This window comes from Halichoerus grypus, chromosome 11 (assembly GCF_964656455.1).
Source record: "Halichoerus grypus chromosome 11, mHalGry1.hap1.1, whole genome shotgun sequence".
Taxonomy (NCBI): domain Eukaryota; kingdom Metazoa; phylum Chordata; class Mammalia; order Carnivora; family Phocidae; genus Halichoerus; species Halichoerus grypus.
The window spans coordinates 52,852,983-52,876,754 of record NC_135722.1 but is presented as its reverse complement, the minus strand read 5'-3'; the positions used below and the strand labels follow the sequence as shown (position 1 = coordinate 52,876,754).

The following is a 23,772-nucleotide window of genomic DNA, read 5'->3' as shown; positions in this document are numbered from 1 at the left end:
CCTGAAACTAATATAACATGGTATGTCAATTATAAGTCAATAACTTTTAAAATGGGCAAAGGACGTGAATAGACATTTCTCAAAAGAAGACACACAAATGGCCAACAGTGTATAAAAAGATGCTCAATATCACTAGTCATCAGGGAAATGCAAAACAAAACTACAATGAGATATCACCTCACACCTGTTAGAATGGCTATTATCAAAAAGACAAAAGCTAAGTTTTAGCAAGGATGTGGAGAAAAGGACATGCTTGCACACTATTGGTAGGAATGTAAATCGATATCACCACAATGGAAAAGAGTATAAATAGTAAATATATAATGGAATATTACACCAGCCTTTAAAAACAAGGAAATCCTGTCATTTGTGACAACATAGATGAAACTGAAGGACATTATGCTAAATGAAATAAGACAGGCACGGAAAGATAGGTACTATATATATATATATGTTTTGTTTTTTTTTTTGAGAGAGAGAGCACACAAGGGCGTGAGGGGGGAGGGCGGGGGAGGGAGGGAGGGGCAGAGGGAGAGAGATAATCTTAAGCAGACTCCACAAGGGGCTCTGTCTCACAGCCCTGAGATCGTGACCTGAGCCAAAATCAGACGCTTAACCGACTGAGCCACCCAGGGGCCCCACTTATACATGGAATTTAAAGTAGCTGGACTCAGGGGTGCCTGGATGGCTCAGTCGGTTAAGCATCTGCCTTCGGCTCAGGTCATGATCCCATGATCCCATGGTCCTGGGATTGAGCCCTGAGCCCTTCAACAGGCTCTCTGCTCAGCAGGGAGCCTGCTTCTCCCTCTCCCTCTGCCTACTTCTCCCCGCTGTGCTCTCTCCCTGTCAAATAAATAAATAAAATCTTTAAATTTTTAAAAAATTTTTTAAATAAAATAAAATTGTTAGACTCATAGAAGCAGAGTATAGATTGGTGGTTAGCAGGCATTTGAGCGGCAGTTGGAAGCAGAATGAGGAAGTGTTGGTCAAAGCGTACAAAGTTCCAGTTATGCAGGGATAAATTAAGCTTAGAGATCTAATGTACAGCATGATGACTACAGCTAATAATACTGTATTGAATACTGAAAATATGCTAAAAGAGTAAATTTAGGTGCTCTCATCACAAAAGATAACTATTTGAGGAATTGGTATGTTAACTAGCCTGACCATAAGTAATCATTTCACTTTGTATGTCAAATCATCATATTCTACACCTTAAATATATACAATTTTTAAAAGATTTCATTTATTTATTTGACACAGAGAGAGAGAGACAGCGAGAAAGGGAACACAAGCAGGGGGAGTGGGAGAGGGAGAACCTGGCTTCCCGCTGAGCAGGGAGCCCGATGCAGGGCTCCGTCCCGGGCTCGATCCCAGGACCCTGAGATCATGACCTGAGCCGCGAAGGCAGACGCTTAATGACTGAGCCACCCAGGCGCCCCAATATATACAATTTTTAAGTGGCTGATAGAAATCAGTAGGGAAGCCAAGTCATAAACAAATAATTATAAAGCAATGATGAATTCTAATTACAGAGATATACACATAAACTCTGTGTATGAAGGGAATACCTGGTCACATAAAGTCAACATCAAGTGAAATAACAAATATGCAGTTATTTTTATTGTTGCTGTTATTATTATTGCTGCTACTGTTTTGATGTTATTATTGTTGTTTTTAGCAAAGCTAAGATGTAAAACCTGGTAAATATAAATGGGGCTTCAGTGATAGGGAGTTTTCTTTGTTGTTAGAAACCCTGTCAGGATCCCTTATCCTATTGGGGTGCCTGGATGGCTCACGTTGACCATCTGACTCTTGATTTCGGCTCCGGTCATGATCTTGGGGTTGTGGGATCAACAGACTTCAGGCTCCTTGCTCAGTGGGGAGTCTGGTGGATTCTCCCTCTCCCTCTCCTTCTGCCCCTTTCCCTCTCCCTCTGCCTCTCCCCATGCTCTCTTTCTCTTTCTCTCTCTCATAAATAAATAAATAAATAAATAAATAAATAAATAAATCTGTTTTTTTAAATCCCTTATCCTATTTTTTTATTTTTTTTATTATTTTTTAAAAAGATTTTATTTATTTATTTGACACAGAGAGAGAGAGAGAGAGCACAAGCAAGGGGAGCAGCAGGCAGAGGGAGAGGGAGAAGCAGGCTCTCTGCTGAGCAGCCTGATGCGGGGCTCGATCCCAGGACCCTGGAATCATGACCTGAGCCAAAGGCAGCCGCTTAACCAACTGAGCCACCCAGGTGCCCCTATCCTATTTTTTTTAAATCAATTTTTCCTATGACGAAATTCCAAGGAGCTACAAAGGACTGTGTAGGTAAATCTATGTCCCCCAAAGGTAGCCCTTAACCCTTTGGGGGCAGAGTTGTTAAGAGATCATCTAAAGAGACAAATTCACAGGTAAGTGATACTCTGAGCATAATGCATTGTGCATAGTGGCCACTCAATAGAAGGTAGTTATTATCAATTATTATGAGGCAATTAAATGTTGGAAAGGCTCACTTAGAGTCAATCAACTTTTTTTTTTTAAGTTTACTTATTTCTTTTAGTAATCTCTATACCCAATATGGGTCTCAAACTCACAACCCCAAGATCAAAAGTCACATGCTCCATCGACTGAGCCAGCCAGGTGCCCTTCAATCAGCTTTTATATCGAGGTTAGAAGAGAGATCCGCATGTCCTGTGCTAGCCACTGAAATAAATTAATCAGATAGGATCTCAGCCCTTGAGGAACTCACAATCAAATATGTGAAAGAGATACTAACAAATAATTAATACATAGTATAGTAGATGAAAGAGCAGAATTGTGTGCAAAGTATTGGGACAACAAAGAGATGGCAATTAATTCTGCCTGGACAAATAGCAGACAAGTCATACCTCCTCCATCACAGTGACTGGTCTTTGCCTGCATGTGAATCCAAAAGCTGTTGAGATTTTAGAAGTAAATTTTTAAATAGAAAAAAAAAATCTGTCAAGTTCCTAGTTTGTGTCAGGTCAGGTCCTTTCAGGTACATGGTTTCATTCAACACTCTCAATAACTGTGTGAAGTTGAGAATCACTCATTCATTTCATAGATGAGGAAAAGAGGCACGAAGAAGTTACCTAGTTAACATAAGTCACACTGCAAGTGATGACCTATCTGATTTCAGCACCTGTGTTCCTTCTGTTGCACGGGACTGCAACTATAGGTTTCCAAAAGGGCAGAATGGCTAGGCCAGAGAGTTTCTTTCCTTGTCTAGTCCAGGTAAATGCAACCAGGTAAGACACAAACCCATCTTTGTGTTGTTCATACACTCTGAAGAGGGAGAAAGCTGAGGGGAAGAGAGATAAGAAGGAAGAAAAGGACAATTAATTCTGTTAGCAAAGCACAAGGATTCTCAAGACAACTAGAATACTTTAAAAGGTCAGGAATCTAGGACCCAAAAGGAAGGTGAAATCAACATATATGGATGTAAAGACACCATAGCAATATCTTTTAATGTGTCAGAATGGATATTATTGTTGCCAAGCTCTGCTGATGATGTCATGTGTTATAAAGGAATATCATATAGATGTGGCCAGAAATCCTTGCATATCAATAATTTTGTAGTTTCTCTGGCTTATTTTGTCTCTAGCCTTTAAAAACTAAGCCTCCCTTTAAAATCTTTAAAAAAAAAAAAGGGTGCCTGGGTGGCTCAGTTGGTTGGGCGACTGCCTTCGGCTCGGGTCATGATCCTGGAGTCCCGGGATCGAGTCCCGCATCGGGCTCCCTGCTTGGCAGGGAGTCTGCTTCTCCCTCTGACCCTCCTCCTTCTCATGCTCTGTGTCTCTCATTCTCTCTCTCTCTCAAATAAATAAATAAAATCTTTAAAAAAAAAAAAATTAAAAAAATAAAATAAATAAATAAATAAATAAAATAAAATAAAAACTAAGCCTCCCGGAGCACCTGGGTGGCTCAGTCGTTAAGTGTCTGCCTTCGGCTCAGGTCATGATCTCAGGGTCCTGGGATCGAGCCCCGCATCAGGCTCCCTGCTCGGTGGGAAGCCTGCTTCTCCCTCTCCCACTCCCCCTGCTTGTGTTCCCTCTCTCACTGTGTCTCTCTCTGTCAAATAAATAAAATCTTAAAAAAAAAAAAAAAAAACTAAGCCTCCCATGGAGAAATCAAGACAGCTCAACACAGGCCACTTTCCAGGTACCAAGGCTCCTGCTTTCTTGCTTTATCCTTCTATATGAGCTGCCCAAGATAAAGGATGTACCTTATTCATCTTTGTATCTCCGACATCAAGTCCAGGGCCTGGCCCATGGTAATATGCATCTGGCGAACTGAATTGAAAGCTTCCTATTCTTCTTTCTCTTTTGTCTCCTACCTCTATGATGGCATTCTTGTCTGCACATCCATTAGTGGCAAAGTAGACACATAATGATGGGAGAATGTGTATAGAATATGGGCTCAGATCCAACCTTGCTTCCACCATTTATTCACTGTGTGATTTTGAAAAAGAGAGACTAGTGAATGTTTGAGGGACTTCAAGTTTGACTGAAATGTATATATGGAGAAAAAAAAGTGGTGAGAAAAGAGACTAGAGAGGCAGAATAGAGTCAAAGTGTTAAATTCCAGGCCATAGTGTTGGGGAGGCTTTGACCAGTCAAGAACCAGTAAGGAGTAGAGTATTGGAGGAGAGAATGGAGGCAGGGAGTCCAGCCAAAAGACCAGGGGAGTAATTTAAGTGAGAAAGACGAGGGCCCAATTAAGGGCCTGATAGAGATGAACAAGAATCAATGTTAAGGAGGTATAATGGGCAGGATTTGGTTAAATGGTTAGGACTGATTAGATGTGCATAGTAAAGAACATTTTGAGTTATAATCTGAGACGGGTCCTATAAATAGGTGGCAGAGAGGCCAGTTTCCCATTCTCCCAGGCATGTGACCTGCTGCTTCCCCACTCTTTATTTCCTGGAAGCCCCTTGGGCCATCATCCCAGAGTGGGAAATAGATTGAGGCTCACCAAATCCCTCCTGACTTCCCCAGTGGGAGAAACAGAAGAAAAGGGGTCAAACATTTGAATGCCACCTGTAAAGGCTGCCTGAAGCAAATCCTTTGTGTTTACATTCTGCATAGTTTTGCCTTCATGATGAGTGGATATTAGAAGAGAGGCAGCTAAGATGGTAGGGCTAAGGAAGAAAGAACTGAATAGTAAATTGTGATCACTTCACTTTAAAAAAATGGTTGACAATGACAAATGACATTCTTAATGCTGCCATGAGAGTAATATTTCTAAATACAAATATAGCCATGTCACTTCCCTGCCCAAGAACATTTGATGCTCCCCACACACTAACTATAGCAGTGGTGTCCAACAGAACTTTCTACAAACATGTAAATGTTCAATATCTGCTCTGTCCAATATGGTAGCTACTAACTACCATGTGGCGTTTGAGCACTTGAACTTGAAATGTGACTAGTGCAATCTAGGAAATGGATTTTAATTTAAATTTTATCTTAAATAGCCATATGTGGCTAGTGGCTCCCTATAGTAGCCTATAGGATCAAGTCCAAACTCTTGAATAAGACCTACTGAGGGGCACCTGGCTGGCTTAGTCAGAGGAGCATGCAACTCTTGATCTCAGGGTCATGGGCTTGAGCCCCACTTTGGGTGTTGAGATTACTTAAAATAAATAAATAAGACTAAAAAAAAAAAGAAAGACTAACAATGAGAAAAATCTTAAAAAAAAAAATACTAAGATCTTTACTCTCTACTCCTACCTACCTATCCAGCTTCATTTCCCACTCTTTTCAACAGAATATTAGTCCCAGTCAAAACAAATTTCTATAATTCTTTAATCATGACATACTCTATCATATCTTCATATCTCCCTGCCTTTGTACCTCAGTTATTTTTGCTGAAATTACCTTTCTTTACTCACTCACCTGGAAAATCCCAACTCCTTTTTCAGGACACAAGTCAAATGTTACCTTTTATATTTAGCCTCTTGCATCCACTTCACAGAAATGGTGTGGTCCCTGTGGTCCCTCCACTGTGCTTACACAGCCCCCTTTTCATGCCCTCAACACAGTGTATCATAACTATTTGCTTACTTGTATATCTTGCCCACTAGATTGTGAGCATTTTTAAAGGAGTAATTTTTTTTACTTCAAAGATTGACCAAAGATATTATTGTGTTTATTGTTTTGTACTTTTCAAACAACTTACATGAATGTTACGCAATTTTAGCAAAGTTATGATAGGTAAGTTTTCTCACTTTGTAGATAAAAAAAACCAAAGGGAAGAAGATAGATGACTTGCCTAAGCTTAAAAACTTATACATGGCAAAAAAACAGGGTAATGTATATTTCTAGCTCTGGATGTTCCCTCTGATGATCAACAACACCAAAACCAAATTAGAAGCTCTGAGATCCTCCAATTGCCAACCCTAAATCTCAAACCAACACTTGGTGAACTGGCATTTACACAGTACACATGAATTTGGGCCACAAGCAACTTTACTGAGGAACTAACAATGAAGTCAGTCTTTTCCCAGATAAGAATGGAAGCTAAATGCACTGAAACGCCAACTTCTTTCACCTTGTAAATTTCCCCGCCCCCCTCCAGACAGATGTTTCTCAATATTCACTTTGTCTTTTTTTTTTAAGATTTTTAAATTTAGGGCGCCTGGGTGGCTCAGTTGGTTAAGCGACTGCCTTCGGCTCAGGTCATGATCCTGGAGTCCCTGGATCGAGTCCCGCATCGGGCTCCCTGCTCCGCAGGGAGTCTGCTTCTCCCTCTGACCCTTCCCCCCACTCATGTGCTCTCTCTCATTCTCTCTCTCTCAAATAAATAAATAAAATCTTTTAAAAAAAAAAAAAAGATTTTTAAATTTATTTTTTATTTTTTTAAAGATATCATTTATTTGACAGAGAGAGAGAGAGAGCACAAGCAGCGGAGGAGGGGCAGGAGAGGGAGAAGCAGGCTGAGCAGAGAGCCCAATGCGGGGCTCATCCCAGGACCCTGGAATCATGACCTGAGCCGAAGGCAGACGTTTAACGACTGACCCACCCAGGCGCCCCAAGATTTGTTTTATTTTTAAGTAGTCTCTACACCCAGTGTGGGGCTGGAACTCACAACCCTGAGATCAAGAGTCACACTCTGGCTCTACCGACTGAGCCAGCCAGGTGCCCCAACTTCATCTTATACTTAGTCCTGAGCAGCGTATTCTTAAAGGAGTATTCTTCATTTTTCTTTGTATCCCAATACTTTGGCACAAGTCATAGAACATAATTAGGTTCCAATAAATATTGAATGAAATAATGAATGAAAGAATATTTAAAAGTTCTTAGAGGTAATTATGGAGTTTAGATTTTTCCAAGATCTTGCACCACCAAAAAAGCCTGGAGGAACTTTGCCTTTCTGGCTTTATTTTTACAAGTCAACCTTCTATAAAAGCTTAAAAAAAAAAAGAAAGAAAAAAAACAACCCCGATCCAGTCCACAGCACAACCACATCAGAGAAAGCCTTAGGGAAGAAGAGAGAATAAAGGGAGGCCCTTTTGAAGAATATGTTTGATCTCAGATTAAACTTCCTTTAAAGTAATAATTCTATGGTACCCTATCATAAAGTTTCCCAAAGGTGCCAAATAGTTCTAGTTTATGGCTAAAATAAAAATATATGCATTAAACTCCCTTCAATTGAGAGCTATTTTAGCTTCAGTAGAACTTTTCTGCTTCTATTTTTTGGTATGGTTTTGGTACAAAGAAAATCATACTTACAAGGAAAAAAAAAAAAGATAAAAGGCCAGAGGTGAAAGAGAGCTGGCTACCAAAGAAAAGCCAGAAAGGAATGATGCTGACTCCCCAGCCTGTACTTAACCAGGAATTCTCTGCTTGTGCAGGGTTGGGCCCAGAGAGCAGGGATTGCCTAACCCTGGAGAAATGGAGAAAGGATGATGAAAGAGGCTGCAAGAGGGAAGCTCAAGTGGTTAGTGAGATCACAGAAGGCTGTAAGAAGGGAGGTTACAAAGAACCACTTATGAGGCAGCTAGGTATGCAACTCAGTCAATCTTTCCAGAAGCCCAGAACCTGTGTTCAGGTTGGTCCAACCCAGCCTCTAGCACAGGGATACTGGGAAAGTACCTGCTGCACAAAGCTCCTCCAGCACAGGGACACTGCAATACTTGGACACTGGGAGGCTATCTTCTTCCCCCTCCTTCTATAGCTTGCTCCATTACTTGACATTAGAAAAGCTTTTCTTATGGTGTAGGAAGAATCCTTTGTGTTGCTGCTATCCAATCCCCAGATATCGAATGTATACTGGAAAAAAAAAAACCAACAACAGAAAAAACATAATTTCACTCTAGTAAATTACTCATAGTCTCTAGTGTAATTCTCCTGCTTGGCATCTTGGGATTAGGAGACACAGGTGCAGATTTTACAAGATCATGATGTGGGGGGAAAAAAAGAATCATGATGTGGATGCAAATTTTGAAATAAATTCCTCAGAAGAGAGTATTACCTCCTTGACCTACTGAGATAGGAATTTTTAACTTCCATCTTCTCCAACTATCCTATGTCTTTTTTAAAAAGACTTATTTATTTATTTATTTGAGAGAGAGAGAGAGAGAGAGCATGCACGTGCATGTGAGCCGGGGCGGGGGGGGGGGGGCGGCAGGCGGGTGGGACAAGCAGACTTCCACTGAGCAGGGGGGCTCCTTCCAGGACACCAGGATCATGACCTGACACTTAACCAACTGAGCCACCCAGGTGCCCCTCCTCCCTTATGTCTTTATTTGAATGCCTTATCCTTTTTACCTCTACTTTCACAGCCTTCTACCTGAACTACTGTGCTGGCCTTCTAATCTACAAACCTTCAGTCTCATCCCCATTCCAGTTCATTTCCAAAAGCAGTCTTCCTAAAGCACATATTATGAGGATTATGATTTAACAAACAAAATAAATCAAATCAAACAAAACCTTCCATAACTACTTACAGCCCTCTCTAATTTAACAACACACTCCTTACCTTGACATTCATTGCTCTCATGATCCATCTCCAATTTACCATTCTAACCACTTCTATCACATACCCATTGCTCCTACTACACTGATAACTCTGTTCAACATATTTTCCTATCCTGCAGATTATACTAAATGTTCACATTTAAGATTACTTTCCTATGGTAGCTATCATGAAAAGCAGAATTAGTACTAGATAGATTTATTTTGAGACTTTTGATGCGTTTTGCCAAACTTTATTTCAGAGGCATCAAATCCTCTTGTTGTCACATCTTCACAAGCATTGCATATTAATATATTTGAAAACTTTCTAAATTTGGTAAGTAAAAAATTATATTTAAAAAATCTTGGGGCGCCTGGGTGGCTCAGTCATTGGGCATCTGCCTTCAGCTCAGGTCATGATCCTAGGGTCCTGGGATCAAGCCCCGCATCGGGTTCCCTGCTCCACGGGAGGCCTACTTCTCCCTCTCCCACTCCCCCTGCTTGTGTTCCCTCTCTCACTGTCTCTCTCTCTGTCAAATAAATAAATAAAATCTTAAAAAAATTTTTTTTGTGAATGGATAAAGAAAATGTGATATATATATATGTTATGTATAATTATAATATTATTCAGGCATTAAAAAAAAAAGGAAATCCTGCCATTTGTGGTAACAGATTGACTGCTCAGTGAAATCAGTCGGACAGAGAAAGACAAATACTATATGATCTCACTTACACAGAGAATCTTAAAAAACAAAACATCCCAAAAAACAAACTCATAAATATAGAGAACAGATTGGTAGTTGCCAGAGGCAGGGGTGGGTAGGGGGATAGACGAAATGGGTAAAGGTGGTCAAAAGGTACAAACGTCTAGTTACAAAATAAATAAGTCCGGAGGAATGTAATGTATAACCCGGTGACTATAGTTAATAATACTGTCTGTATATTTGGAAGTTGCTAAGAGAGTGTATCTTAAAAGTTCTAGTCATAAGGAAAAACATTTATAACTATGTGTGGTGATGGACGTTAACTAAACTTATTGTGGTGATCATTTCACAGTATATACATATATTGAATCATTGTTATATACCTGAAACTAATATATTATGTTATATATCAATTATATTTCAATAAAAATAAATCTTTGTGAATTGGTAGTTCATAAATTCTGTTTTCTTTTTTGGTTTTTAGTATGGCTGAACTTTCTCCCATGCTTTGTTATCCAATTGTATTTCCTTTATGAATTGCCTGTTCATGTCTGTTACCTATTTATCCTTTGGGGTCTTAATACTTTCATTCCTGCCAGCTCAGCCTTTTATACACACTCTTACATTTTAGGAAGCAGCTTATGTTCAAGGAAAGAGCACCATACTAGAGAACATGAAAAACTACCATTATGTGACAAGGAGCAAGTAATTTCTATTTTATACACCTCAAATCTGTACCCCAATCTATGTACCCAAATCTATAAAATGAGGGTGATGCAATAGAAGCTCCAAGATCAAGGAAAGGTCAAGTGAAGGGGGCTACCCTTCAAAACTCCTGATTTCTGCTTTATCTAGAAGAGCTTCCTTTTTATCCATTGTCATATATGTGTGTGTATATATATAAAATATAAATATATAATATGTGAATTATATAAATATATAATTGTATATATATATAAATTACATATATTATATATGTGTGTGTATATATATATACACATATATATAAATTCCTAAAGCCCATCCATCTCTAATGGCCATGGATTCCTTTATTCTGCCATAGATAGAGTGTAACCAGTTAAAGAACAGTTCTGTGGTTATTTCCATTTTATAGATGAAGAAACTAAGGCTCAGTCCAAGTGAATAAATTATTCAAGTCTGGCTAAGAGGACCTTCCAACTCTGGATACTTCTACCTTTGGTGAAGGTTTGGATTTGTTTCTTCAGAATCCTTATCACTCCAAGGTATAATGATTCTGAGTTTCTCAAGACTGTAGAGCCTTAAGACTGCAAAGTCTCTGAAGGCTCTAAAATCTTCTAATTCTTGTTGAATAACTTACAAAGGGAAGGTAAGGTTGTGGAATAGCCAGCTCTTAGCTAGCTCCCCTCTACCTGCCCCACCTCCAACTGGCTATTTATTCACTTGAAGTTCCAAATGTTTAAACCACCATGGGGGAAATATGAAAATTATAGTTCATTCATTCATGGAATAGTTTATGCTATGCGTAGAATTAAAATGACAAAGAAAAATACTTAGTATGAAACAAACAACAGATAACTTTATGCAACATTGTCCCAATTGTGTTAAAATAGATACACAGTGGGGAAAAAAAGGGGGGAAGAATGACAAACGGTAATCTTGATTGATTCTGGTTAGTGGGATACGTCATTTTAAAAAAAGATTTTACCCCAATCTTTTAAATTATTTTTTATTTTTATAATCAGGGAAAAAAATGTTTTAAGTTCAAAAGTGTGAGGACACACCTGGAGCCGTCAATTTGTCTCAGAGTTGGGATGTGGAGATGAGTCATCTTAAAAGGAGAGCGAGGGGACAGCGGGGCTTTGACTAGGGCTGCCTTTGAAGGGGAGGGACAAGCACTAGATAGGGTGAGGACTGATCAGCTCAGCCGGAGCTCAAACCGGAAGCGCTGACGGTGGCACCCTACCGGGCAAAATCCAGCCGCAAAAGCCGGGAATAACGTGGCAGCCGCAACTCGATCTCAAGGCCAGCCAGACCCAAACCCCCCCCCCCCCCCCCGCCCTCCAGCCGACGCCCTGGCTAGTTCCCGCCCCTTACCTCTCCCCATTGGTCGGCTGAAGCTTCTTGGTTTCCGGGGCCCGCCCCTCTGGGGCCTGCGAGAGGTGGGACGCTCCCTCCCCCACTTCCACAGGGGCAGCCATGCTGAGAGTGGCGGGCGGAGGAGGGTGGGACCGTTGGCTCTTTCCACCGCCGCAGCCGTACTCTCCCAGTGTTTCTCCGCCGCGCGCTATGGGGACCCAGTGGGAAGAGTGATTTACCACTTGGGAGCTGGGCGTTTGTATGAAGTGCTGATGTTTCCTGCACTGTCTCCAGTTCCCTGGAGGCAGGTGGCTTTTAGTTTTCTAGAGGTGATGTCATCACAAAACCTTTCCAAGGTCCTAATGCCCGTGGTTAGGATCTCAGAGCCATTGAAAATCACAGATCCTTAGAGATAGGATGACCATATAATTTATTGTCCGACCTAAATAGCTTTGAGACCCTAAGAGGATGCTATTAATAATTACGATTGGCACAACAGTCATAACTGTGGACTGTTCTGGAACTTAAATAGCCACCCTACTTAGAACTGGTCCCAGGGCCAGCTCTTTTTTTTTTTTTTTCTTTTTTTGAATTGTGGTAAAGGTATTTAATAAAATTTTTCATTTTAATCATTTTTAGGTGTATAATCCAGTGGCATTAGTTTTATTCACAATGTTGTGCAACTTTCATCATTATTTCCAAAATTTTTCATCACCCTAAATGGAAACTACCCATTACCCACTCCTATTAGCCCCTGATACTCTTTATTCTGTTTTCTGTTTCTTTGAATTCACCTATTTTTGATATTCACATGTCCTAAGTGGAAAATTATGCACTTTTCTCCTTTTGTGTTTACCTTCTTTTAGCATGATGTTTTCAAGGTTCATCCATGTTGTAGCTTGTATCAGTACTCCGTTCTGTTTTATGGCTGAATAATACTACATTGTATGGATATAACACATTTGTTTATTCATTCATCAGTTGATGGACACTTGGGTTGTTTCTACCTTTTGACTATTATGAATGCAACTATAAACACTTTCATTCAAGTATTTGACTCTGTGCTTTCAATTCTTTTGACTATATACTTAGGAGTGGAATTGCTGGATCATATGGTAATTCTCTGTTTTAACATTTTGAGGAAATGCTGTGCTATTTTTCACAGTACCTGGACCATTTTATATTACCACCAGCAATGTATGAGGGTTCCAATTTCTCCAACACTTGTTACTTTCCTTTTTTTGTCTTTAGTTTTTATGGCTATCCCGGTAGATGTAAAATGTTACCTCATTGTAGTTTTGGTTGGCATTTACCTTATGACTAATGATGTTGAGCACCTTTTCTAGTGCTTATTGGTCATTTTTATATCTTTTCTGGAGAAATTTCCATTCAAGTCCTTTGCCCATTTTTGAACTGTTGAATTGTAGTTTTTTAATTTTTTTAAAAGTTATTTATTACTATTGCAAATATTTTCTCTCATTTTGTGGATTGTATTTTCACTCATTTTAGTGTCTTTTGATGCACAAAGGTTTTTAATTTTAGTCAAGTCCAATTTATCTATTTTTTTCTTTTGTTGTCTGTGCTTTTGGTGTCATATTTAAGAAACTATTGCCAAATGCAAAGTCATGTGGCCCATCTCATTTTACAGATGGAGAAATTGAAGTGTACAGGGGGAAAAGCCTGAGTACTCAAGGTCACTCTAAGTTAATAACAGCTGGGACTAAAATCTGAGTTCTTTTTTTTCTTTCTTTTTTAAAGATTTTATTTATTTATTTGAGAGAGAGCGAGAGAGAGAGCATGAGCAGGGTGAAGAGCAGAGGGAGAAGCAGGCTCCCCGCTGAGCAGGGAACCCGATGCAGGGCTCGATTCCAGGACCCCAAGATCATGACCTGAGCCGAAGGCAGATGCTTAACCTACTGAGCCACCCAGGCGCCCCTAAAATCTGAGTTCTATTCACAACCAGTGATAAATAAAAGAAAACACACACTTAAAAAAAATCATTGAGTGGAGTTTTACCTTCAGTAATAAAATAATAGAATAGAATCTTTAGGACAACTTTGCTCCTAGACTAAACAGAAAAGGCTGTATGTATAGTTCAAATTATTATGATAGTAGACAACTCTGATTGGATAATTTGGGGGTCAGTATTAAACAAACAAATGAAAGTTGATGTCTTTGATAAACAGGATCCTGGCTTACTTCAGGACATAACGTCTATAGAATGGCACTTTAATTCATAGCCTGGGAAACTAGGATTTAGAAATCTAAATCTGGGGCGCCTGGGTTGCTCAGTGGGTTAAGCGTCTACCTTCAGCTCAGGGCATGATCTCGCAGTCCTGGGATTGAGCCCCACATTGGGCTCCCTGCTCAGCAGGGAGTCTGCTTCTCCCTCTCCCTCTGCCCCTCCCCACTGCTCATGCTTGCTCTCTCTCTTTCAAGTAAATAAATAAAATATTAAAAGAAAGAAAGGAAGGAAGGAAGAAAGAAAAAGAAAGAGAAAGAAAGAAAGAAAGAAAGAAAGAAAGAAGAAAGAAAGGAAAGAAAGAAAGAAAGAAAGAAAAGAAAGAAAGAAAGAAAGAAAGAAAGAAAGAAAAAGGAAGAAAGAAAAAGAAAGAGAAAAGAAAAAAAGAGAAACCTATATCTTTCCTGGCTGAGTTACTTGAGGAGCTTCCTATTGAAGCCAAGAGTCAAAATGTCAATTTCACTTTAATTTTTTCACCAGTGCTTATTAATAGAAATTCCCTTTGGGCCCTTAAGCGTCTGCCTTTGGTTCAGGTCATGATCCCAGGGTCCTGGGATTGAGCCCTACATTGGGCTCCCTGCTCTGCGGGAAGCCTGCTTCTCCCTCTCCCACTCCTCCTGCTTGTGTTCCCTCTCTCGCTGTGTCTCTCTCTGTCAAATAAATAAATAAATAAAATCTTAAAAAAAAAATATGTATATATATATATAGAAATTCCCTTCCAAAAGTTGGCTTTTTAAAAATATTGGGCACCGGGGCGCCTGGGTGGCTCAGTTGGTTAAGCGGCTGCCTTCGGCTCAGGTCATGATCCTGGAGTCCCGGGATCGAGTCCCACATTGGGCTACCTGCTCAGCAGGGAGTCTGCTTCTCCCTCTGACCCTCCTCCCTCTCATACTCTCTGTCTCTCATTCTCTCTCTCGCAAATAAATAAAATCTTTTAAAAAAAATAAAAATAAAAATAAAAAAATAAAAATATTGGGCACCCATGTCTGAAGTTTAAAATCCTCTTATTCAACAAATATCAATAGAGAACTTTAAGTCTTTATTCTTATATTATCCACTGATTTGTAAATACTGGGAATTTCTCTTTCTCGGACATTGACAGGGTATACTCTGTTAGGACTTAAACAAGTCTAGTCCTTCTATCATGTATCCAACTCAGGACAAATGTGATGTATATGTAATGACAATGCTTCCCCATCACATTCATTTCTGGACATTTAAAAAGAAATGCATTTAAGTAATCTCTACACCCAGTGTGGGACTCAAACTCATGACCCTGAGATCAAGAGTCACATGCTCTTCTGACAGCCAGCCAGGTGCCCCCATTTCTGGACATTTTTAAATAGCATCATTTTTTTCCCCCTTCAAGACTATAGGGTTTGGGAGAGAAATAATTAATTAGAAATCACAAAGTAGGATAGAGGAATCCTTAGACTTTGTCCTAATCAAAGTAAGTGGTAATGGTGGTGGGGTCATTGATATATTTTGTTGTGCTTTTAAAAAGAATATGGAAGCTTTTACTTTTGGAAATTTAGAATATATTTCTGGCCAAAACAGAAGCTGCATTCACTCAGCATTTAATTTTGTAAGTGGAGAAATTACCAATAATAATATCTTCCTCTTTTAAATCTTTCCACCAACCTTTCCACCCCTTGAGCCAATCTTCTATCAGAGTCAGCTTTAAAAATAAACAGATCTGAAAGAAAGGTGGATATAAATATGAATTTTGTACCTGCAGAGCATATCTCTTCTCAGGAACATAAAAAAGCATAATAATTATCTCCTTTGCTCCGTCCCAAAATTTCTGCAAAGAATTATAGTTAGTATTTTACTTTATCCTCCCTAAAAAATGGAACCATTATAGTACAACATATTTTCTAGTTCAATCTCTCTGATGAGCATGTGAGATCCCTTGGTTTTCGCACTAGAACAGTTTCACTCCCGAGAAGCCCTTAGCCAGTCTGTGGGGCGACAAGATCTGATTTCTTACCAAAGGTTTGTTAAAAACAAGATGACAGGCCCTAGTGGAGTCACTTATGCTAAGCCCCATGCCACCAAACTTAAGTGTCGGCTCCCCCAGAAATCGAATCTTAAATCAGTCAATCAGACATTGCCTAATCAGCAATAATTATCTACCTGATAGACCCTTGCCATCCCCTAAGGAAAGTGATCTTGCCATAACCAATCCTCTTTTTTGTCTAGTATAACTTCCTTGTTCCCACTCCTATAAAAGTCTTTCACTTTGTACAGCTCCTCAGAGCTATTCTCTGTCTGCTAGATTGGATGCTGCCTGATTAAAGAATCATTGAATAAAGCTAATAAGATCTTTAAAATGTACTCAGTGGAATTTTGTTCCTTATCAAGTTACTCATATTTAGAGTTGCCAGAATTAGCAAATAAAAATAAGGATGCCCAGTTAAATTTGAATATAAAATTTTAAGTGAAATTTAATTTGGCATCCTAAGTATTTTTTTTAAGGATTTTATTTATTTATTTGTTTGAGAGAGAGAGAGAGTTCACATGTGTGTGTGCGAGCGGGGCGTGGGGGGTGGGGTAGAGGTGGGGTTGGGGTAGGAGCAGAGGAAGAGAGGGAGAGGGACAAGTAGACTCTGCACTGAGCATGGAGTCCAACACAGGGCTCAACCTGGAGCTCAATCCCATGACCCTGAGATCATGATCTGAGCCAAAATCAAGAGTTGGAGGCCCAACTGACTGAGCCACCCCAGGCATCCTATATTTTATCTGGCAACCCAATCCATAATACAACAATATTTTACATTTGTTATTTCAATGTCTTTAGTGAATACCGCTAGAGTAAGACATTGGGCTAGGCTTCATAGGTCAAATGAAGGTAAAATTTGTGTCCTCAAAAATTTATTATTATTGGCAGATACAAGGCAGGACACTGAAATTATATATAAACAAACAAAAAGTACACGTATAATAATATTTCTACAAAGTGCTGTCAATCTGTGTGTAGTTTGTTTCTTTGAATTTTGAATATTGATCCCTTCCAGTATTTGTATTCCTAAACACAAGAGGGTATTCCCTCTATAGTAAAGCTCTGTCTTGGAATCAGTATGACTTTTGCCTGTTCCTTGCTACCAAAGCATAAATATCTGATATTGAACAGGACTGTCCAGTATTTTAACTGCCTATATAGTAAAATGAAAAATTAGAGAATTAGACACTCAAATGCTCATTTTTCATTAAAATTTCAAATATGCTTTATCTTAATTTGTGATTGATATTTAATCAATAGTAGTTTGTTGTACTTGAGCTTTTGGTTTTGCCTTCTGTTAGTAATTTAATGTAATTTAATGGTCCCTGAACAAATACTTAAGAAGATGGTGCTTAAAGAAACCTTGTTGGGGCGCCTGGGTGGCTCAGTCAGTTAAGTGTCGGCCTTTGGCCCAGCTGGGATCAAGACCCATGTAGGCCTCTCTGCTTAGCGGGGAGTCTGCTTCTCCCTCTCCCTCTGCCTGCCACTCCCCCTGCTTGTGCTCTCTCTCTCTGTCTCTATGACAAATAAATAAAATCTTTTAAAAATAATAAAATCTTAAAAAAAAGAAGAAAGAAACCTTGTAACCTTTTTGCAACTGATGAATTGTTTTGCAATGTGAGTAATTTCATTCTCTATGAGTTTATAAGGAAAATGGATTAGTAGTTCAGATACTAATGTTAAGTTTTCCATAAAATACTATAAAAGGGTTGGTATTCTAAGGGGCGAGAGAGCGACATCTCTAAAAATTTTTTTTTCATTATCTTTTCATCTCTCTCCTTCCAAATAATAGTAACTATTGAGTTTTTTCTCTGTATAGGCAATGTGCAAAATGCTCTACAGGCATTACTTAATTTAATTCTTATGGAGAAACCAAGGCTAGAGAGATTAGAGATGTGATTCAATATTTTTGGAGGATAGCTGGTGACCTTGTAAACACTGACAACAGAAAGCACAACAACATACTTTTTTTTTTTCTTAGATGAACAGTTTTAAAGCACTCAATTATGAAATGAGACATTTTGGTTAAATATTAGGAAAAACTTCCTGATATTGAGGAACTGGAATGAGGAGAGTGGAGAGATTTTCTTCTATATATACTGAAGAATCAGTTGATATTTATATGCCTGGAAGCTGATAGAGATGAAAAAGCCCTACAGATGTTCTCTTGGCTCAGTAATTCTGGGAAAAGGAGTTTGCCTAGAGACCAAAGAGGGGAACTTTATCTGCTTTGTGTTGTTTTCTTTATAGCTTCAGCCCCACCTCCACTTATTGTGGAAACTTGTACAAAGCAGTCTGCTTCAATGCCTACTTCTAAAACAAACAGTGATAATTATTTACCTCTAGTTATTTGGATTCTTACTTCAAATGAAATATGTCTAAAACTAAACTCACTATCTTTCTCTTTTTCTTGACCTTGTATGCGTCTTTAGTTGCTACCTTTTTATTTTCTTTCCTTCTCTTAAAAAACTTAAAATTCCTTAAATGAGTCTTCACTTCTTGCTTCTATTACTTAATCTCCCATTTCCTCCTGAATCCAAATCTGGCTTTTGTCTTCCTCACTCCATTGAAACTTTTCTGACTCAGGCCATCCATGACCCTTAAAAAAACCCTTTCATTGAGGGATGCCTGGGTGGTTCAATCAGTTAACCGTCTGCCTTCAGCTTGGGTCATGATCCCAGAATCCTGGGATGAGCCCTACCCCTGTGCAGGCCTCCTTGCTCAGCGGGGAGCCTGCTTCGCCCTCTGCCTATTGCTCCCTCTGCTTGTGCGCATTCTCTCTGACAAATAAATAAAATCTTTTAAAAAATAAATTAAAAAACCCTTTTACTGGGGCGCCTGGGTGGCTCAGTTGTTGAGCGTCTGCCTTCGGCTCCAGTCGTGGTCCCAGGGTCCTGGGATCGAGCCCCACATCGGGCTCCCTGCCAGGTGGGAGGCCTGCTTCTCCCTCTCCCACTCCCAGTGCTTGTGTTCCATCTCTCGCTGTGTCTCTCTCTGTCAAATAAAAACAAAAAACAAGGGGCGCCTGGGTGGCTCAGTCGGTTGGACGTCTGCCTTCGGCTCAGGTCATGATCCCAGGGTCCTGGGATCGAGCTCCGTGTCGGGCTCCTGGCTCAGCAGGGAGCCTGCTTCTCCCTCTCCCTCTGTCTCCGCCCCTGCTCATGCTCTCTCTCTCTGTGTATCTCTGTGTCTCAAATGAATAAATAAAATCTTTAAAAAACAAACAAACAAACAAGCAAAAGCCCCTTTTATTGAGGTATGATTTACATATGATAAAATCACTCATGTTAAGTGTACAGTAATTCACTGATTTTTAGTAAATTTACAGAGCTGTGCAATCATCATCACAACCCAATTTTGGAACGTTTCTCTCACCGCAAAAAGATCCCTGTGCCCATTTGCAGCCACTCACCTTTTGAGAGTAGATTCAAAGAACGATTTTCAATCTACAACATATGTTTTTGCTCTGATACATTTGGTACTGCTGACCACACCTTTCCTGTTGAAACTTTCTCTTCCCTTCTTTCTGATCACCACTCTCTCCTGGTTTTCCTCCTAACTTTCTGGTATTTCTTCACAGATTACTTTCTCTAACTTTATTTTATTTTATTTTACTTTCTCTAACTTTAAATATTGCTCTTCCATAAGGATCTGTCCTGACCTCTCAGCCTATGCTCGGCTTAGGTGATCACATCCGTCCTCATGACTACAATCGCCACCTGTGAGGTGACGATTCCAAAATCTGTTTCCAGCTCAGACTTGGGTTCTGAACTCTGAACTAGTATAGTATAGTAGTAAAAGACTTATCACCAACAGTGGGTCTTCTCTCGGGCTCTGGTTATAATAAAATGTAAATAGAAAACTCATCGGGGCGCCTGGCTGGTACAGTCAGTTAAGTGCCCAACTCTTGGTTTTGGCTCAGGTTGTGATCTCAGGATCATGAGATTGAGCCCCAAGTCGGACTCATGCTCAGCTTGGAGTCTGCTTGAGTTTCTCTCTCCCTCTGCCCCCTCCACGCCCACCCCCCCACCCCCCCCCGCTCGCTCTCTCTAAAATAAATGAGTATGGGCACCTGGGTGGCTCAGTTGGTTAAGTGACTGCCTTTGGCTCAGGTCATGATCCTGGAGTCCTGGGATCGAGTCCCACATCGGGCTCCTGGCTCAGCGGGGAGCCTGCTTCTCCCTCTGACCCTCTCCCCTCTCATGCTGTTTCTCTCTCTCTCTCTCTCTCTCAAATAAATAAATAAATAAATAAAATCTTTAATAAAAAAATGATGAAATAAATGACTAAATCTTTAAAAAAAAAAGAAAAGATGGGGTGCTTGGGTGGCTCAGTTGTTAAGCGTCTGCCTTCAGCTCAGGTCATGATACCAGGGTCCTGGGATCGAGCCCCACATCGGGCTCCCTGCTCAGCAGGAAGCCTGCTTCTCCCTCTCCCACTCCCCCTGCTTGTGTTCCCTCTCTCGCTGTCTCTCTCTGTCAAATAAATAAATAAAATCTTAAGAAAAAAAAGAAAACTCACTAAAATAGGACATAAATCCTCTTCTTGGAGGAGGAAATCATGATTCACCTATATCTAATTAAATTCCAAAGTAGTGGATGAAATAAGATCATATATATATAATGATCTCTGAAGTCTGTAAACCATAATATACTATTCTTAGCAGATCTTGTAAGTTAGAGTTCTAATGTACCTGCATCTCTATTACTTACTTTATTCTAACTTATTTTTATTTTATTTTTTTTACATAGCTGTCTCACCAGGAGATTGATGTAAACCCAAGAGCAGAGACCAAATCTTTTTCTGCTTTGTCCTTCCATTAGGAAAGCACAGTGCTTGGTACCTAGTAGGCAAAAGTGTTTGTAGAATGAATAAATGAACAAATGAATGCATCAGGCATAGCATACTTGAAACTGAACTGATGTGTAAATGTAGTGAACATTGGTGGTGGGCTGCCAAATGTCATTTTCAATCTTTTCCTCCTTATAACAAAATTACAGTTTTATTACAATAATCCATCTCCCTCCACAAAGCCATATGCCTTTGTATTTGTCATAGTAATCCCATTTCTCTTTCCGGTGACAGATTTAGGGTAGGTATATGAAGAAATTCTGGCCAGTGAGCTGTAATAGGGAGTCTGCTGGGGGGATTCCAGGGAAAGTTTTTCACTTATAAATAGAGATACATAGAGCCATTTTCTCTCGTTAGACTTCATAGATGTGTCAACCTGAACTATGACAGCCAACTTGTCATTATTGGGGAAGCTGGTATCTAAAGAAAAAGCCAATATGCTGAGGAAAGCAGAGTAAAGGCAGAAGAAACTGGTCCTTGCAGACATTGCTAGGTGAAAATTAACCAACTTTGAAGGTGCCATAGCTTGGAACCTCTTTGAGACACAGAGAGAGAGAGAGAGCATGAGCAGGGGGAGAGGCAGAGGCAGAGGGAGAAGCAGGCTCCCTGCTTAGCCAGGAGCCCGATGTGGGGCTCGATCCCAGGACCCCGGGACCATGACCCGAGCCGAAGGCAGACGCCCAACCATCTGAGCCACCCAGGCGCCCCTAGGAGACTTTATTTTTTAGAGCACTTTTACGTTCATAGCAAAACTGAGAGGAAGATATAAAGGTTTCTCAAATATCTCCTGCCCCGACACATGCATAGCTTCCCCCATTATCAATATCCCCGACTAGAATGGTACGTATGTTAGTATTGATGAACCCACCTTGACCCATTATTGTCACCCAAAGACCATAGTTTACATTTTGTGGATTTGGGCAAATGTATAATCCACCATTATAGTATCATACTGTGTAGTTTCACTGCCCTAAAAATCACCTATTCAACCCTCCCTCTCTCTTAACCCCTGACAACCACTGATTCTTTTACTGTCTCCATAGTTTTGATTTTTCCAGGAACATGAACATTTAACATAAACACCCAGTTAACATGAACATTAAAACCCCATTTTTGGGGAACCTGGGTGGCATAGTCGTTTGGGCATCCAACTCTTGGTTTCAGTTCAGATTGTGATCTCAGGGTCATGGGATTGAGCCCCAGGTTGGGCTCCGCACTCAGCGTGGAGTCTGTATGGGACTCTCTCCCTGTCCCTTTGCCCCTCTTCTCTCTCTCTCAAATAAATGAATAAATCTTAAAAAAAAAAAAAAACCTTTTTCATCCTACCTTCAATCAGGATAAAAAAGAGGTGCTTGGCTGGCTCAGTCAGTGGAGCATTTGATTCTTGATCTCAGGGTTGTGAGTTCAAGCACCACATTAGGTATAGAGATTACTTAAAAAATAAAAACTAAAAAATAAATAAAGAAAATAAAGAAAAAACCATACCTGTGACAATGCCTCTGTATAACATAAACTATTGGTATTTATGTTTACTTTTTTTTTTAAGATTTTATTTATTTATTTGAGAAAGAGAGAGTGAGAGAGCATGAGCGGAGTGGCAGAGGGAGAAGCAGACTCCTAGCTGAGCAGGGAGCCCAAAGCAGGACTCCATCCCCGGACCCCAGCATCATGACCTGAGGTGAAGGCAGACACTCAACCGACTGAGCCACACAGGTTCCCTATCTTTACTTTTTTAATTGAAATATAATTCACGTACCATAACATTCACCCTTTAAAGTGTATAGTTCAGTGGTTTGTATTGAATTCACAATGTTGTGCAACCATCATCTCTATCTAATTCCAGATCATTTCATCGCCCCAAAAAGAAAAGGCTAATATGTGGCTTTTTGTGTCCAGCTTCTTAGCATAATGTTTTTCAGTTTCATCAATGTTATTTCGTGTATCAGCACTTCATTCCTTTTTATGGCTAAATAATACTCCATTGTATGGATATCCCTGATTTTGTTTACCCATTCATCAGTCGATAGAAATTTGAGTTGTGAGTGCCTGGGTGGCTCAGTCGGTTAAGCGTCTGCCTTCAGCTCCGGTCATGATTCCGGGGTCCTGGGATCAAGTTCTGCATCGGGCTCCCTGCTCAGTGGGGAGTCTGCTTCTCCCTCTACCCCTGCCCCCCGCTTGTGATCTCTCTCTCTCTCTCTCAAATAAATAAATAAAATCTTTAAAAAAGAAGAAATTTGAGTTGTTTCTACTTTTTGGATATTAGGAATAATGCTCCTATGAACACACAGGAGCTCCATGTACACACAAGTTTTTGTGGACATATGTTTTCAATTCTCTTGAATGTATACCTAGAAGGAGAATTGCTGAGTCTTACGGTAACCATATATTTAAGATTTTGAGGAAGTACCACACTGATTTCCAAAGTGGTTGCAGCCTTTTATATTCCCAACAGCAACGTATGAAGGTTCAAATTCTTTACATTCACTCTAATACTTGTTATTTTCTGTTGTTGTTTTTTTATTCTAGTCACTTATGAAGTGGTATCTCATTGTGTTTTTTATTTGCATTTCTCCAACAGCTAATTATATTGAGCATATTTTCATTTGATTATTGGCCATTTATATATCTTCTTTGGAGAAGTGTTTGCTCAATTCTTTGTCCATTTTTAATTGGATTGTCTTTTTTTGTTGAGTTATAAAAGTCCTTTATATATTCTGGATACTAGACCTTTATCATATCTGTGATTTGTAAATATTTTCTCCATTGTGAATGTTGTCTTTTCACTTTTCTTGATAGTATTCTTTGGTGAATAAAAGTTTTAAGTTTTGGGGCACCTGGGTGGCTCAGTCATTAAGCGTCTGCCTTTGGCCTAAGTCATGATCCCAGGGTCCTGGGATCAAGCCCCGCATCAGGCTCCCTGCTCCACGGGAAGCCTGCTTCTCC

General features: G+C 39.8%; 1 protein-coding gene across 1 annotated transcript in view; it reads right to left on the bottom strand.

Annotated features, from left to right (window-relative positions):
- Window positions 1–11,656, bottom strand: part of MRPL48 (mitochondrial ribosomal protein L48) — a 64,002-nt gene extending 52,346 nt beyond the window's left edge. The window contains exons 1-2 of the mRNA XM_078058544.1: window positions 11,622–11,656; window positions 8,112–8,288 (exon numbers count right to left, since the gene is read on the bottom strand). Of these exons, the coding sequence (XP_077914670.1) occupies window positions 8,112–8,213 (102 nt within the window). The 5' untranslated portion in view covers window positions 8,214–8,288; window positions 11,622–11,656. The remainder of the gene's footprint in view (window positions 1–8,111; window positions 8,289–11,621) is intronic.
- Between the last annotated feature and the right edge of the window lie 12,116 nt (window positions 11,657–23,772).